The sequence below is a fragment of the Pelophylax lessonae genome, assembly GCF_965119305.1.
Source record: "Pelophylax lessonae genome assembly, chromosome: 3".
Lineage (NCBI taxonomy): Eukaryota > Metazoa > Chordata > Amphibia > Anura > Ranidae > Pelophylax > Pelophylax lessonae.
This window is the reverse complement of record NC_138770.1, coordinates 586,617,989-586,636,601: the sequence shown is the minus strand read 5'-3', so window position 1 is coordinate 586,636,601 and position 18,613 is coordinate 586,617,989. Positions and strand designations below refer to the sequence as shown.

The window sequence follows — 18,613 nt, the reverse complement described above, 5'->3', positions numbered from 1 at the left end:
TTGGCACCAGAGACATGGACCAGTCCAGAGACTGAACCCTCCCGGTCCATGTAGACAGAATGTTGTTCTGTAAGGGTCTGGCATGGAATTGAGCATAGGGAATTGCCTCAAATGCGGACACCATTTTCCCCAGTAACATCATGCAAAGACGTATAGAAGAATATCTCGGCCTTACTACGGAGAGAACCAGGTCCTTCAGGTCTGTGACCTTTCTTGTTGGCAAGAATATCTTTGCCTGCACTGTACCCACAAGAAGACCCAGATATTCCAGAAGCAGGACCGGCTGTAATGCTGACTTTGCTAAGTTCAGTATCCAACCCAGACATTCTAGGAACTGTACTGTCTGGAGGACATTTCAGGTTAGAGCCGAAGCCGACCGATATTAGTAATAGATCGTCCAGATATCCTATTACAGGTACCCATTGGGAACTTAACTAAATACTGGAGCTAAGGATCTTTGCGAACACTCTTGGAGCTGTGGCTAACCCAAAGGGCAGGGCCACAAACTGAAAATGACGGTTTTCTATTGCAAAGCGTAGAAACCTTTTGATGAGCCTGGAATATAGGCACGTAAAGATATGCATCCTTGATGTCTAATGGATGCTAGAAATTCCTCTCCCTGGAGGGAGGCTATTACTGAACAACTTGACTCTATACAGAAAGTACAAACATTCAGAAACTGGTTTTAAGATCCAGAATAGGTCTCGCATCCCAGCTTGGTTTGGGGATTATGAACAGGTTTGAGAAAAAACCCTTGAACTTTTCGTTCCCCAGAACCTCTGTTATCACTGTTATCACTCTTTGAGCCCTCAGCTGATCAAATGCCAGAAAGGGAAACATTATTTTTAGGGTATCTGTCGGTATACTTGACATTATAAACCGAGGATACGGGCACACCCGAAACTCCAGCTTGTACCCTTGCAAAATGGTGGAAACATCCCAGTTGTCTTGGATCAATTTCACCCAAACCCTTGAGAACTGCAGCAGCCCCCCCCCCCCCTCACCCAAGTGAGTGGGGGCTCCCCTTCACAGAGTAGGCTTAGATGAAGACTTTGCTGATCTCTGGCCCAGGGCTTCTTCTGACCCTGCCCTGAAGGCTTGGTTCCGGATCCAGATTGTTGAGGCTGTCACCACTGTCTGGAATTAGAAGCACTGGTAGTATGAGTGCTGGGGATCTTAAAAGAAGGTCATCACCAAAAAGTCGTTCTCCCTGAAAAGGGAGGCCAGCCAGTAATTTTTTTTATATGGTAGTTCTGGAGACCAGCTCTTTTAACCAAAGGATTCTGTGCATATGAACTGTCATCAGATCAAACCATGACATTTTCCTTACGGAGTCTGTAAGAGCATCCACTGCGAAACATAAAGTGTGAGGTAGATCTTCCACAGACTCTCCTTGAGAAGGAACTGTCTTGGACACTCGCTTCATATGGTCTTTTAAAGACTGACAAACTCCTATGGCCACTACTGCTGGTCGTATCGCAGATCCTGCAACCGCAAAGGAGGCTTTCAATAAAGATTCCAACTTCTTATCTGCTGGATCTTTTTAAAAAACCTGGGCATTATCTACAGGGCAGGGTAAACTCTTGTTAACCGAAGAAATTACAGCATCCACAGTGGGTATCTTCCATTTCTTAGTAAACATTTCTTCCATAGGATACAATAGTGAGAACCTTTTAGAAGGAATAAAAATCCTATCAGGATGGTTCCAATCATTATACGTTTCTTGCTCCAAGAGCTGATGTATGGGAAACATCCGAGGACTATGAGGAGGGCGCAATGAGCCTAGAGAGGAAAAGGAGACTTCAGCTGTCTCTAAGGGAGGACATTTGTATCCAGACCGAACCATTTCAGTAAGAGACTGAATAAACAATCTCTGGGTTTGAGAGGCTGAAGGAGACTCCTCTGACCCTGACTCCCCAGAAGTGAAAACCTCAGCTTGACCTTCCATAGGATCACCATCAGGTACTTTTTCCACATCCTCTGCCCAATCCTGAACTTATTCAGGGAGTGGCTCAGGTGAGGGGGATCTATCGCGTTTTCCCTCGTAATGCTGGAATCATACCAGCAATCCTACCCTCAAGGCTGGCTAATGCCGATGGTACGTGGCGTCCAAGTGCACACCATTACGTTCAAACCAGCCCTCCATGCAGCGTATGCCTGTTTTTAAAAGGTGAAGATTCTTGCGTGCTTGAACAGGCCTTCACCACAGACACGCTATCAAGGCAGGAGACGAACATGTGGGCACTTATGTGCCAAGGCGAAAACAGTGACCACATTGGGTGAGAGCAGCTTAGGCTGAATCTTGTTTGTCACAGCTGATACCTCTCAGCTGTGATCAGCCCAGGGCAAGAAAACGGTGTGATAACAATAGGCAAAGAAATAATATTTTAAACAAACTTTGCATCAATCCCACAACTGCCTCAACAAGATGTATCTTGCATAGCTTAACATCCATACATGGCACTTGTCTCTGTTATCTTTTTAAAGGGAACAGTGCATGAACTATTTACAATTTGCAATTATGACAGCAATTTTTGCCTTCAAGGTTTGCTGTATGTGTAAATATTTAAAATTGGACTCACCAGTCCTGCCACAGGATTCTGTTTTGAAACAGGAATCCAATCTTTACTCATCACGGCCAGCTTTGTCTTGGCGACCTTCAAGGACTGGGTCCCCTTGTTTTAGAGGGGCCACGGCCTTGGACCTGTAGAGCCCCCTGCACGGAGGGCCTTTGGGGTTTGGTATTCAAAGGGTTCGGATCCCAGGGTTCAGCTCCTAAAAAAAGACAGCATTACAGGCAAAACCTCGTATCTGCCTCCCGAGGCACAGGTACCTTCCTTTTAGTCCATTGACTGTTTAAGATGGATCTGATAGCTAAACCCTTCGATTTTTTGATCGGGGTATTTAGCATATCTTCTTTTTTCTTTGAAGAGAAATGTGGAGAGACTCTCCACAGTGACCATCACCTTTAGACACTGGCGAAAAACTGAGGTACTTCCTGTGTGGGAGGGGTTATATAGGGGGACATCCTTTTGTGATTGGTTGCCAGTGTCCTCCTGTAGGTGGCCATATGATTTATGGCTCTGTGTCCCGTAATGTACAAAAAGAAACCTTATTTTGTAAAGTGTTAACATTGTCCCTAAGCTCTTATTGCAAGGTAAAAAAAAAGAACCTGTCTCTTGAAGAGTACTACTGTATAGAATAAATCCTATGAACATACCTGTCTGTGGTGACAGTGTGTGTTACAAACGATTATTCTAAAATCATAATTGGTATTGCTAGTATTACAAACTTCCTCATGCTTGGACCAAACGGATTTGATGGCATTTAATTGCTTAAGTAGTCCAGTGACAATCGCTCTCAGCATACTGGCACCTAGATTGTGGTCCCGCAAGTGAGGAGGGCAGGGATAGGGTACCCGCGTCCATCACAGGCAGGGCCGAGAATCCTCCGCTCATGTCAATCGGTAGGAGAAGTGGTGAGAGCAGGCCGGTCACATGGGTGCTTAGCGGCGCTCTGAAATGAGGTATATACTGCATTTTATTTATAAAACACAGACGCAGGAGCACCTATCGTTAGGAGACAAGGAGGATTATATGATATCAAATGTTATTTCAGTAACTAGAAGGGAGGGGGCAGGCCCTGACACAGGAGCCGATAGGGAGAGGAGGACAGGAGAGCTAAAGATGATGGAGGCACGTAAACTGACCACAGTATCAGGGCTTAGCAGCCATGATAAACCAGGATCAACCAGGTATTTCAGGTGATAGAGAGGGCCAAACTACACAGCACAAGCACTGTGCTGTGTAACATGCCTTAACCACTTGCCATGCCTTAACCACTTACCATGTCTTAACAGATTTACTGTGGCAGGGCGGCTCAGTTGCGCATAATCACGTAGATCTACCTAATCATGTTCACGCGGTTTCGGCTGCGCGCGCGTGATTGGACACAGCGGCAGGCAGACCGCGAAAAGAGGGGGCTCGATCGGGGAGAGAGAGAGAGACCCCATTTGACGACTAATGACGTACCCATATTTCTCTGGACTTTGAGTTGTTCGGTTATACTGGGATGATGTCTGCAGCTGCAGGCATCATCCTTGTATTGTTTTTTTCAGCTGGCAGTCTGCTTTCTTGTAAAAGCAATCCTAGCAGGTAATTAGCCACTGGATTGCTTTTAGGACATCCTCTCCTTCCTGCCACCTTCCTCTGATCTCTCGGGCTTTCCTGTCCCACCGAGAGATGAAAGTATTGAAGCCAGAGACTGCCAGGATGGAAGCATGTTTTAACCACTTACCGCAAAGTGACATAGAGCTACGTCGGCAAACTTTGCGGTAGTATACCGGGATGATGCCTCTAGCTAGAGACACCATCCCGGTAACGTGATTTAGAGCCAACGGTTGGCTTTCCGTCGGTAACGACTGATGCGGCTCGGGAGCCACTGGATCGTTACCTGGGTGAGCGGGAGGGGGGGGGATGCCTTCTGTGACTTCCGCCGGCTGGATGGAGTCCCGATCAATGCCGGAAATGGCTTCGATCGGGTATCCGATGACGTAACCTGGAGATGGCGTCCATGACGTCACTTCTGGGTTACTGTGCTGCAAAAGGCGGCAAATTTAAAAAACGGCTGTATGCAAAAACGCCATTTTCTACGTTTTGCATACATGGAAGTGTAGTGGGGAGGGGTCTAGGGTCTTTTAGACCCTCGATCCCTCCATAAAGAGTACATGTCACTGCATATTGGTGTCACAAGGGATGTTTACATTGCTTGTGACAGCAAAAAAAGTGATCAGATTTTTTATTTTATTTTTTAAAACTAATAAAGTTAAAAAATAAATAAATAAAAAAATTTAGCCGCCCCCGACACCGTTAGCTCGCGCACAAAAAAAAACGTATACGCAAGTCGAGCCGCGAATGAAATCGCTGTTCAAACCACACATGTGAGGTATCGCTGCGATCGCCAGAGCGTGGGCAATAATTAAAAAAAAAAAAAAAAAGAGCTCTAACTCTAAACTGGTAACCGTTAAAAAAATTGAAGGCGTCGCCTATTGAGATCTCTATTGTCCCAAGTTTGTCTCCATCCCACGGGAAGGGGGGGCGCAATTTTAAACCGTAACATGTTGGGTCTCTATTTACTCGGCGTGACATCATCTTTCACAATATACAAAAAAAATGGGCTAACTTTACTGTTTAGTATTTTTTAAATGCAGTGAAATGTGATTTTTCAAAATTTTTCCAAAAAAATGGCGTTTTAAAGACCGCTGCGCAAATACCGCGTGACAAAAAATATTGCAATGACCGACATTTTATTCTCCAGAGTCTTTGCTAAAAAATTATATATAATGTTTGGAGGTTCTAAGTAGTTTTCTAGGAAAAAATACTGATTTTACTTGTAAACAAAAAGTGTCCGAAATAGGGCTGGGGCTTAAAGCGGAGTTCCACCCTGGGAAATTTTTTTTTTAATAAAAATACCCCCGGGACAGTCAGGGCTAGTGCATTCCACAATGGCTAGCCTCTGATCTGTCCCAGGTTGCACTTACCTTTTAGAAGAAATACTTACCTTGAAAATGTATTGTCCAGCGCTGCCATCTCAGGTGTGGGCAGCTTGAAGCCAGCGCAATCCTCTTCTGTGTCCTCTTCCGTCTTCTTCGGTCCCACGATGCACTGCACCGGCCCCGCCGTCACTTCTGGTGTCGCAGCGTCATCCCTCCACAGCTTCTGGGCATGCCCAGAACCTGTTTAGCAAGGTATGACGGCGCCTGCACCGGAACTGACTTTGGGGCCGGTGCAGGCGCATTGATTCCTTGGAGCAATGACGTTCAGCTCCCAGGAATCATTGCAAAGCCAGGAAGTGACGAATCGCCGTGGCCGCCGAGGGGAGGAAGAAGGAAGTAAGGTAAGTATATTTTCTTCTAAACCAGGTAAGTAAAAAAAAAATAAAAAATTGCGATTATCCATTTGTTTTTCAGGTGACCCGGAGCGAGAAGATGGAGGTAAGTATAATTTTAGGGTGGAACTCCGCTTTAAGTGGTTAAAAGAGGAAAATGAGTGGCTGTGCACATTTTTTTATGACAGCTGTTTTTTTTACCTGTCCTCGCTAATGGCATCTTTATTGTTTCATATAGAAAGCACCCCCCTTTGTAGAAACCTGGCACAGTGTCACTATTCTACAGATAGGGGCCGTTTACAAAAAAAAACAATTCTTTGTGAATGTCTTAAGCAATCACACAGCTGTCATGAATAATCCCCGTAATTTGTGGAATGTTTGCTTCCTATGATCGTCGGCTCCATCTAGTAGCTGTAACTTGGTATTTTCCTCATTAAAGTATTTTAGAAAAATGCCACATTATGGCCACTAGATGGAGCTGACGGTCATAGGACTTTGCGAGTTCTTAAAACATTTGCCCAACACTTCTTTTTTTTTTTTTTTTATAAATGGACCCCATAGTGTACTTCTTTATATGTAGCGTGGTAGTTCAGTTGTTGTATATGTAGTCACAGGAGGGGACCCCGCTGCATTACAGAATGGAGGGGTCACTCACTATTGCATTCTGTTCAGTGTTTACTTTATACTACTAATATCCTTGAAGAGGTTAAAAGCTGTTGTTGCAGGGTATACTTTTAAACCTGTGTAATTTCAAGTGTCCTTCCCATATCATAGTATTCATTCTCCAGGGATTTTACAAACCTGTTTTGATTTTGTTGTTGGTGGTGCTTTGGGAGGACACAACCCTACAGGGAGAGAGACACTAAACTTTCCTCATTTTGCTGGGCCAGCAGGGACATGAAGAGATATGTAAACACTTTTGATTCATCTGACTTCTAAGAAGATATGTCACCCACTTGTGCCATGTTAAAGTGTACCTGTCACCTCCACACACTGATGAGAAAAGACTGGTTTGATACATTGCAGCCTGGGAATTCTCCAGGAAAATGTTAAGACTATGGCGGTGCTGTTCCAGGATTTCAATAGATATTTAAAGGGATTGTAAAGGCAGTTTTTTTTGTTTTTTTTTTTTATCTTAATGCATTTTTTGCATTCGGATAAAAAAACCTGTGTGCAGCAATCCCTTCTCAGCTCCCCTAATACTTAACTGAGCCTGTCTTTATCCAGCGATGTTGCAGGAGTGTCTCTGCCTGGGACTCCCCTCTTCATTGGCTGGGACAGCAATTGGCCCCCACTGCTGTCAATTAAAATCATTCAGCCAATCAAGAGAGAGAGGGGGCGGGGGCATGTCGCGGCTAAGTGCCTGAATGGATGCACGGAGCTGTGACTCAGCTTGGGTGCTCCCATAGCAAGCTGCTGGCTGGGGGGGGGGGGCACCCAACAGGAGGGAGGGGCTAGGAGAGCCTAAGAGGGACCCAAGGAGAGGAGGATCAGGCCACTTTCTTGTTCCAGCCACTTTCTTGTATTAACAGAGGCATGACTCCAGAGAGAGATGTCATTTTGCCCCTATACAAATCATTAGTAAGACCTCATCTGGAATATCCAGTTCAGTTTTGGGCACCAGATCTTAAAAAGGATATCAGGGAACTGGAGAAAGTGCAGAGAAGGGCAACCATACTGATAAGAGGCATGGAGGAGCTCAGCTATGAGGAAAGATTAGAGGAACTGAATGTATTCTCTCTTGAGAAGAGGAGATTAAGGGGGATATAATCAACATGTATAAATACATAGGTGCACTCTAGGAAAATAAATCAAATAAAACCTCTCAAGAGTCCACTAGCGGCGCTAATGGTGTATTATCCAAATACACCTCTAATCATAACACATATGATGTAACAAGAGAAAGTCCTCAATAAAAACTTTGAATTGAGTCAGATGTTGGGAAATCTTCACGCACGCTATTTCGAATCGGCAAGAAAATACAGTCCAAATATTAACCAGGTAAGTGCATCCAAACACGTGCATACAACAAGCAGAAAGCCTCCACCTCACCGCTGTGCACGCCTTATGGTAATACACTTACCAGAGGCGGCTTAAAATTAAGCCTGTAGTATCAATCCCAGATAGACAAATTCCTCACCAAGATGGATGGACCGCATTCAGCATAGTCAGATGTGCATGTAAATAAATAGCAAAATACACGTAGCGTAATCCTGCTAGTGGCAAAGTTTATTTAAGATAATCCCCAAACATAAATCCCTCAAGTATTACACTCGCGTGTGAACAGATAAAAAACAGCATATAGTAAGGTTACCAAATGCCCGATAATCGTCTCCCCTTCTGTAGCGGTAAACCGCCTGGTACCTTGTCGGCTTCCTTCCGGGTGTGACGTCAGACGTTGATGGTAACCCTGGTGACCGCGTGCTCCCGCCCTTACGCGTTTCGTCATCACAGACTTCAACTGACCCAGGGCTTTTTTACAGCGGGAATGCGGGGGAACGCAGTTCCGGCACCTCAAGAACTGAATGCATATAATTATCTATTTTACTGCTTTTCTTGTTTATAACAAATTACATACAAATTACTTATCACCACAAAGTGATAGTTCTGTATTCTCTAAAAGGGGCAGCACTGGGAGGTGGGTGGGGGTGGAACCAAGGGATGGCGCTCAGAGGTAGGTAGGGAGCAGAGACAAGAAGTGACTCGGGGAGTTCCTGCACCTATTCTCTGAGAAAGAAAAGCCTTGGCAAGACCTGTGTAGAAGGGGCTGATTAGAGGTGTGCCGAAACTGAGAATAACCGTTTTTAAAAAAAAATGTTTTTTTATATATATATAAAATTGTATTATAATTTATATTCGACTTTTATAATATTATGACTTTTAATGAATATGAATTTGTCAGCCATTATCGGCAAGAGGGAATGTGATCACTTAGGGGGAAAAAGGTGTTGTTTTTTTTTTTGTTTTTCTTTTTTATCTATACAAAAATGTTTTGCCTTTCATTTTGATTTTAGTCCCGGTTCACACTAATGCGATGCGGGAATTCTGCGAATATGCAGCGTGTTCCCGCCAGTGTTAATTTTGGCAGCAAATTTCAATTTAGTTTTAGTCTTAGTCTTAGGGCTAAAATAGCATTTTAGTTTTAGTCCCATTTTAGTCTTCTGCAAGTGTTTTAGTTTTAGTTGTATTTAGTCGACTAAAACTCCAGTATATTTTAGTCGACTAAAACGCCCTACATTTTAGTCGACTAAAACTCATTTTAGTCATCTATAATCAAATGGGTGTAGTTCAATTGTAATTTGTAATGCATTATTTAAGCATTTCTCTACAATTTCCAAACTCATTATATACTACTGCTGGTCCTGGAGTGAAAAATCTAATATGTTATTATGTATGCTTTGAGCATGCACCAGTGTTAATTTTTGGCAGCAAATTTCGATTTAGTTTTAGTTATAGTCTTTTGACTAAAATGCCATTTTAGTTTTAGTCGTATTTTAGTCTTAAGACTAAAATGCCATTTTAGTTTTAGTCGTATTTTAGTCCTCTGAATTGTGTTAGTCGACGAAAACGTTTTAGTCGACGAAATTAACACTGGTTCCCGCATCGCATCCGCACCCCTGGCAGTTCACACTGCCATATGCGATACACTGGGGGTGTCGATTGAAAGTTAACGACCCCTCCAGTTGAGATCGCATATCGCAGTGCGATCTGCAAGTTCGCACAGAATCGGATCGCACTAGTGTGAACCACCATGCGATCCGATTCTGCTGCGGATAAAAAAAATGGTCATGTGCGTGTTTAGTGCAATTGCGGGGCGAATTCAGCCATACAAACTGTATGGCTGAAATTTGCACCGCACAGAGATTGCATCCAATTTAGGAGCAGTGCGCTCTGAATTACATGCGATCTTGGAGATCGCACTAATGTGAACCGGCCCTTAAACTGAAAGGGTTGTTTTACAAGGTTAGCATTTACAATCACTTTAGTAAATAAAATGAATTGCATATAAAAAAAAAAAAAAAAAAAAAAGCCCTGACACATTTTAATAAAAGGTGTGGTTTTATGGGGCTTTCTGTACTTTGAACATTATTCTTGTTGTATAGGTTTAGTAGAGTTCTCTTTTGCCAAATTTTATTGTAGCTTCATTTTCTTAATTGGTTTGATGCTGATTCATGCCATTTGTAAGAAAACCTATCTATATTGCCCATCGGGCATTCGAATATTTGATCTATTTTTACTTTGTCAGGAGACCATGATAAGGAATGCTAGATGTGACCCAATTGATTTATATCTCTGCTTATTAATGTCTTCCATAGATTGAAAAACCCAAACCTCTGAAGTGTGGAACATTCGGTGCCAGCTCGTTGCAACAGAGATATTTGGCCACTGGTGACTTTGGAGGCAATCTCAATGTATGGTAAGGTTATATTTCAGGACCACTATTCCCTATATTTCTTTATCACATACAGCCAGGCATAGAAAGAAGTGAGTGCCCCCAGGAAAACACACCCTAAAATATGTGAAGAGATAAACACCAACATGTAAGGACAAGGTTAAACCATACATAAAAAAAAAAAACTGGAAAAAAAAATAGTAATTGTTAGCACATAACCATTACCATCCAGGCACTCAGTGTAGCATTACGCACCATACACTTCGCCTGTGCCAGGCACGCTCACTCTACATCCCTGGAAGAAAGCTAAAAGAAGATTGGGATTCTAATGCTATATAGCTCCACCTGCTGGCTTTACCGGGTGAAACACCAAGCCTGTACAGAAGCTGCTTATAATTTAAAGGGTAATTCCACTTTCCTGGGGAAAAAAAGCAAATCTAAAGAAAAAAAAAAAAAAGCATATATATTTGTTACAGAAGCCATGTTATAAGTTAACCCCTTCGCGCCTAAGGGTAAAAAAAATCGAAATGCCTAAGCCCAATTTTGACATTTGTTAGTAAAACCGTACATATCATCAAAACTACTTTGTGCACTCAGGTGGATTATACTTTGTTTTTATTTATTTTTTTTAGGACAAATTGGGTTTTTATTTGGTGGTAAATGGTAATGAATATCTCCTGATTTTTTTTTTTTTTTGTTTCAATTATAATCAAAGGAAAACTGGCCCAAAATAGTAAAATAAAACAATTTTTTAAAAAAATATATATATATCTGTATACTTCTTGCTACTACTATAAACTACCACCAAAGAATAACCCAAGATAAATTCTCCTGCTCCTGACAGTTGCAGCAATACCACATATGTGTTTGTTGTTGTTTGTACCTGTAGTACAGCTCAGAAACAATAGTGCGTATTTTATTTTTTATTTTTTATCCTACCTAAAACTAACTGACACTAATTAAAAAAAACTAAAATCTTGTACAAAAATATACCGACTTTAGACTTTGACCCTGACCTTGGCCCAAACAATAACCCTGGCACTGACCTAGATTATTTTTTTTAAAATTATTATTCTATATTATTATTTTTTTTCTAACTCTGCAAGGACAGAGAATGATACAATATATCTCTCTCTAGTTCATTCAGAGAAATAGGTGGGCGGGCTTCACATAGTCTGATCACTGTGATAGCCAATCAGCGGCCATCTCAGCGATCAGGTGACCCAGAATTGGACATTTGGCTGTCGGTGAAACCCCAGTCTCTGGCACACTCTCATCACAAAGGGAGATGCGTAAATATGCGGCCCCATGGAAAAAAAGCCCAGTCCAGTGGAGTCGCATATTTGTGTACGGTCGGTGCGAAGGGGTTAAAGTGATGCTAAAGGCTTACATTTTTAAAATTGGGGTAATACTTACCTGCCCTGTGCAATGAAAAGTACCTGTCCTGTGCAGAGAAAGTTCGACTTGGTCCCCTTCTATGTATCCTGTTTACCATTATCATTGAAAGTGAAAGTAAAAGAAAATCCCAAATTTTGGGTTGTCCCCAGAAAAGTAATAGAGGGGAAATCTTCCAATGGGGATACTAGTTCTGATAACCTGGGGGCCCCAAGGAAGTCCCTTAATTTGCAGGGATTTCCTCTCACTTCCTGTTTGGCTATGGGACAGGAAGTGAAGGGAAATCTCCGCAAGGGACACAGATGGCAAAAAATAAACAGACAGGGGTTATGATCCTTCCTTACTCTATCCAAAATGAAAAAAAAAGTTTTTGCCTATGATTCTACTTTAAGACTTTAGAACCACTTTAACGTTTTTAAAAAATATCTTTTTATTTCAATCTGTAGCCATTGTAATTTTCTGTAAAATTCAATGCAATATGGCAACCTGGGAGTGTTCTGTACACCATTGGTAAAACGTAAATTCTTTCTTGTGTGATTGGTTCACTGATTTTCCCAGGAGTCTGTACCAAGATACAAGTCAAATTTTGGGTACCCCCTGTAATAGGAACTTCAGTTTGATACTCCAAATGGGTTAAATAGACCAAAAGGAATGCAAACACTGCAGCTTTTCTCATTAGAACACTGAGAGTGTGCCAGGTGATTACATTAAAGCAGACCTTCCCATTCAGAATTCGCATCAAAGGACATAATGGAACAAACAGCAATTTCTTTAGCACAACAAAAGATAGGAATCAAAGTTTGCTAAAATTCCTGCAATGTAAATTGACCACCCAGAGGGGGATTTTTTTTTTTCTATAACAAAAGTGGAGTAACTCTTTAAAGCGGAGTTCCACCCAAAAGTGGAAATTCCGCTTTAAGTGCTCCTGACCCCCCTGACATGCCACATTTGGCATGTCAGTTTTTTGGAGGGAGGGGAGCGGGTACCTAGCTTTGGCAGGTACCCGCTCCCACTTCTGCTGGGGCCGCCTAGGTGGCTCGAGCAGAAGTTCTTTTATCCCCCTCCCTCCCTGCAATCTTCTGGGACACATCACAGGTCCTAGAAGATTGCCTGGCCACTAAGGAAGCGCAGCGTGACATACGCAGTGTGCAACTGGCCGCAAGCTGTCACAGCCGGGTGCCCACACTTGTGATGCCAGTGCCGCAGGGAGAAGAGGGAGAGAACCGAGACTCCTGCCGGCCACATCGCTGGACTGTAGGACAGGTGAGTGTGTGTTTATTAAAAGTCAGCAGCTGCAATTTTTGTAGCTGCTGACTTTTATTAAACACAAAAACATCTGGAACTCCGCTTTAAAGGAGTTGTAAAGGCAGGAAGGTTTTTTTATCCTAATGCATTCTATGCATTAAGATAAAATCTTCTGTGTGAAGCGGCCTCCCCAGCACCCCCTAATTAGCCGATTTCCTGGACTTAGACAGTGGACTCCAACATTATGGACGTTGCCAGTCGGATTTGATATGCTGGTTTACATCCCTTGTTTGTGAGTAGACACTTTTTAACTGTTTATTAATAAAAGCCTACTGAGGATAATGCGCTCGGCTGGTGCTCCCTCTTTTTTTTGTGTTTGTTTACCCCTTAATACTTACCTGAGCCCCATCTCTGTCCAGTGATGTCCATGAGTCCCTCTGCCTTCTGGGTCTCTCCCTCCTGATTGGCTGAGACACAGCTGCCGCGCCATTGGCATTATTGGCTCCTGCGTCTGTCAATCTAAGTCAGTTAGCCAATCAGGAGGGAGGCGAACCGCAACTCCTTGTCTGAATGGACACATGGAGCTGCAGCTCGGCTCAGGTGGCCCCATAGCAAGCTGTTTGCTGTGGGGGCACTTGACAGGAGGGAAGGGCTAGGAGCAGCAAAGAGGGACCCGAGAAGAAGAGGATCTGGGCTGCTCTATGCAAAAATACTCCACAGAGGAGGTAAGTATGACTAATTTGTTTGTTAATAAAATAAAAAAAAAAGACTTTACAATCTCGGTAACCTCTTGCCAACTGCAAGGTGCAGCAGCAAAAATGGGTTTCAACGCTCAGCCACTGCACATGTGTGCCCACGGGGGGGGGTCTGAGGTTTTTGCTGAGAACACGCTCACAGCACACTGACCAAGCAGTTGCAGCCTCTAATTGGGAGCCAGTGGGATGGGCACATGATTGTGTGACAGCTGAGAGAGCCAGTCATAGCGGTCATGTGGGAGAGAGGATGCTGGGAGGTGGTGTTAGGGGTTAACTGCTTTAGGCTGCATTCACATGTCAGCGTATGATCGCGGGCAGAACCGCCGCGGTTCCGCCCGCTATTCGGAGATTTATTGCAAATCGCGGGACGCCTAGCGTTGCCCGTTGATTTGCAATAGCCCCCCAACCGCTGAGCGATGTTGCCGCGATTTACGCCCGCCGAATCGCAGCAACATTGCGCAAACAAAATCGCGGGACGCAATACGTTCCAAAGAAGCTCTTGTACTTTTTTGGAGCGTATTGCGTCCCGCGATTTTGTTTGCGCGATGTTGCCGCGATTCGGCGGGCGTAAATCGCAGCAACATCGCTCGGCGTTTGGGGGGCTATTGCAAATCAACGGGCAACGCTAGGCGTCCCGCGATTTGCAATAAATCTCCGAATCGCAGGCGGAACCGCGGCGGTTCTGCCCGCGATCATACGCTGACATGTGAATGCAGCCTTACTGTATATTAGTTCCCACAACTTTGTGCATGGCACACTGGAAATGATTTTGCTAATATTTTGCTGTGTGTTTGTATTAGGAACCTGGAAGCTGCTGACACTCCCGTGTATTCTGCGAAAGGGCACAAGGAAATCATTAACTGTATTGATGGAGTTGGGGGGTTAGGCATTGGAGAAGGAGCCCCCGAAATTGTAACAGGAAGTCGTGATGGTAAGATGTCTTTATAATGGATGTATAGGAACAATTTATAGCTGGCAATTCCTGGTAAGATTTTTTTTCTGGCCACATTCAGGCAAAATATTGACAAGTATTTACCAGAGGGGTCATTCATCAATCTGAAAAAAAAAAACAAATAATAATAATGTGGCATTGTGTTAGATAAAAATATAATTACATTTTTGTTTTTTAAATCCAACTGGATTAAAGTGAAAGTTCAGTCTAAAACTATCTAAGCTAAACCTACTCCCACCCCCATTCTAAGACTATTCTACCGGTATCTGATCCTGTAAATAAAAGATCTGTTTACCTACCTATTCGGAAACCACTCTGGTCCGGTCACATGATCTCTCCAGCGGCGGCTTCCGTGTAAAGGAGAGATCACCCATAGGCTTACTATGGGACATCCGCTGGCAGCTGTCCCTCCTCTACCCTGGACCTGCTGCTGACAGCTGATCATGGGACCAGACCAGAGCGAATATAGATTAGGTAAGTATACAGATCTTTTCTTTATAGGGTTAGATAGAATAGTCTTATAATGGGGGTGTTAGTAGGTTTATTCTTAGTTAGCTTTTGACTGTAGTTACACTTTTAATACTACTTTTTAATTTCCTGTAGCATGATCACTGCCCTATGTAGCTGGCTGGTAAAGATCATTATGTGTGTTTACCTCCAGCCTGCTGTTCTCAGTTGAACAGAATGGAATATTTTTATTCCACCACCAGATAAGCCCAATGTTCCTAGCATCTGGCCATTGTCCCCTATTTTGTTCATTCTTAAAAAGAATCATTTGGAGGTTAAATTCAGAATTTTTGTAAAGCCAAAATCTGATTTCGACAGCTAGCTGTTACTCGGTGACGCCATAAACATGAAATACAAAGAAACAAAAATCTTAGAGGTATTTTACTTCAGTGGACAAACCTCTGCAAGTTTGTGCCAAGTGCTGTAAACAGAAGTGGAGACCTATGTTCCTTATAGGTTTGCTACAGCTGGGGACTTTTCCAAGTTACCACCCAGAGGAGTCCCAGGATAACGACTGGAAAATATTATTATGATCAGATGTCCACATGAGTTATTAATGACCAACCAGTAGTAAAACAACAAAAAACTGTAAATCTTTGCTCTTCCTTCTCAAAAAAGTATACTTTCCAACCACAAATTCATGTCTGGTGTGCCACACCATATACAGAATATAGGCACTGCCACCCCACTTATGTTTACAGCACATGGCATACTGAAGTTTGATCATGTTTAATAGTTCACATAGCATTGCCTGTTTATATTCATGCGTGTGGAGTCACCAATTAGGAATTTCAGAAAAAATACTGGAAGAATTGAAGGAGACTGCTTGTTGTAAGATCTTCCAGTAGGATTTATCCCAGTATTTTCATCATCTGTCAGAGCTAGTTTCCATTTGTTCAGTCATTTTGAGTAGAAAGAAATCAGAAATCTTCCTTCCCTGAATTCTTCTTGGATGGCTAGAGCTGTGCAGTTACCAAAAAGACCTAACAAGTGCTTGGTGTATACTTTCATGGCTTTCTACTGGTACCTGGCTTTTTCTTGCACATGCAATACAGTATACACATAGAGGATCATTAATGAAACCTTGACATTGGTGTAATTCCAGGTACAGTAAAAGTATGGGACACAAGGCAGAAAGACACTCCAGTTGCTAATATGGAACCAGCTGAAGGAGAAAACAAGAGAGATTGCTGGACAGTGGCTTTTGGTAAGTATGTAACTGCTGAAATTGCAATAAAATAAACAGCGTCGCTTTAGATAAAAAATGTAGAATGGATGAAAAGCAGATAAGTTCCTGCAGAGGGCTTTTTGGTCCAATTGAGAGGCTTTACTATTGGTGCCATAGATTTTAGCACATAGTTTTTCCATAACCTTTAGGTTAAGATTTAGGGTGATCTTAAACCGAGCCAACACTTATACACCGAGCGCTCAGGGATACTTGAGAAGCTGACCAAATATAAAAATATAAACCATCAAATAAAGATCGGAGCGGGAATGGGAACCAATGCTGCCCTCTTAAAGCAGTAGTATACCCCTTTTTTTCACTTTTAACTACAGGTAAGCCTATAATAAGGCTTACCTGTAGTTACAATTATTATCTCCTAAACCGGCACGGTTTAGGAGATATTACCACTGCATGAAGCCGCTGACGAGTGCCGGGAATTGCCAGAAAATCGCTCCCACGCGCATGCGTGGGAGTGACGTTATCGCGGCTCCGGCCAATCACAGCGCCGGAGCCGCCGAACCCGGAAGAGACGCCGAGGGATCATGTCAGCGCCCACAGCGATGTCTGGGGGTCCGTGTCGGGGCTTCGTTCTAAGGTAAGTGTTTCATTAAGAGCTAGTATGCGATGCATACTAGCTCATTATGCCTTTGTCTTGCAGGTTTTTTTTATTTTTTTATTTTTTTCTTGGATGAGTTTACTACAGCTTTAACATGGGGGAATCTTAAAAACATAAATGAACAAAGGGCGCAAAGGCCTAGAGTATTACCGTCCTAATCAAATAAAAACAAGTGAGTGCATGCTTCCAGAAGCCAAGTAAAGGAATTGTAGTATAAAACCCAGAAACCTCAATGATGATCCAAAAGACAGAAGTCACAGGCTTCTCGCATTAATCAGATTACCTCTGACGTGTTTCGAGAGACATGTTCTCTTCTTCAGAGTACGATTCAAAGGTTTTTCCCTGTAGAAGAGGGCATTCCCCTTGAAACGCATCAGAAGTATCCTGATTCATGTGAGGACCCTGTTACTTGGGTCTTCTGGATCATCATCATGGTTTCTAGGTTTGGTACTACACTTCCATTTCTTGGCTTTTGTGAGTATGCACTCACTTGTTTTTATTCAATAAATTATGACGGTAGGGCACTAGGCCTTTGTGCTCTTTTGTTTGTTAATTTAAGAGCTTGGGTGAACCTGTGCTTAGTCCATTCAAATGTGCTTATATTTATATGTCCTTCACTCCCCTGCAGCTCTGTTCACCCAGGGAGGCAAAGCAACATACTTGGTACTTCTGGCTATGGGGTAGCATGTGAATCACTCCCATTCCTTCAATATCACATTGTTGGTGCTTGATGATTAGCTGATCAGACACCAGAACTGTTACTGCAGCAACTGGGAGAAAGGTGCGACCGAGCGCGTTTGCTTTTTTTTAAGTGTTTCCAAGAGGCCTATTTTTATGCGGTGCAGGAAAATGCGCAGCTGCGCATCCGTTCCCTGTACTACAAAGGTTTGAGTTTCCAGAACCATGATTCCTTTTGCAGTTTGTTATTAAAGTGGTGGTAAAGGCTAAAGGTTTTTTTTTCCTTAATGCATTCTCTGCATTAAGGTAAAAAACTGTCCATGATCAGCCCCCCCTCTAAATATTTATCTGAGCCTGATCTCGATCCAGTGCTGCTCACTCTCCTCACAGGACTCAGAGGCAGCAGTTGGAGCCATTGGCTCCTGCTACTGTCAATCATCCTGTGATGAGGGAGCAGGGGGCGTGGCTGAGACGTGCAGTGTGTGTCAATAGATGCACACAGCCTGGCTCCGGATTGAACCGAACAAGTTGCTTGCTATAGTGGCACTCAGAAGGGAGGAGGAGCCGAGAGCATCGGCAGGGGACTCCAGAAGAGAAGGTCTGGGGCCACTTTGTGCAAAGCCATTGCACAGAACAGGTAAGTATAACATCTTTATTATTATAAGGAAAAAAAACAAAAACCTTTACAATCACTTTAAACAACGGGTAACGTCATTACTTTGCTTTGTAAATGATCACTTGCATTCTTTGTGTTTGAAAGAAGATTATCTATTGGCATCTTCTGTGAGTCCAAAAAAATGAATGAAACCAAAGTTAAATACCCTCAATGATTAACTGTAGTGGCAAAGAATAGCAAGCTTTAAAGGCAAAATAATGGCGAAGTCATGTTTTAGAGATGGACATAAATGGTGCTGAGCTTGTTTCTGATTTTAATGCCTGTTTCTCTGAAATTTGTTTTATT

The 18,613-nt window shown here is 42.9% G+C and overlaps 1 protein-coding gene across 1 annotated transcript in view; it reads left to right on the top strand.

The window, feature by feature from the left end:
- Nucleotides 1–18,613, top strand: part of DNAAF10 (dynein axonemal assembly factor 10) — a 35,080-nt gene that overhangs the window by 4,238 nt on the left and 12,229 nt on the right. The window contains exons 2-4 of the mRNA XM_082251424.1: nucleotides 10,203–10,303; nucleotides 14,475–14,605; nucleotides 16,239–16,340. Of these exons, the coding sequence (XP_082107550.1) occupies nucleotides 10,203–10,303; nucleotides 14,475–14,605; nucleotides 16,239–16,340 (334 nt within the window). The remainder of the gene's footprint in view (nucleotides 1–10,202; nucleotides 10,304–14,474; nucleotides 14,606–16,238; nucleotides 16,341–18,613) is intronic.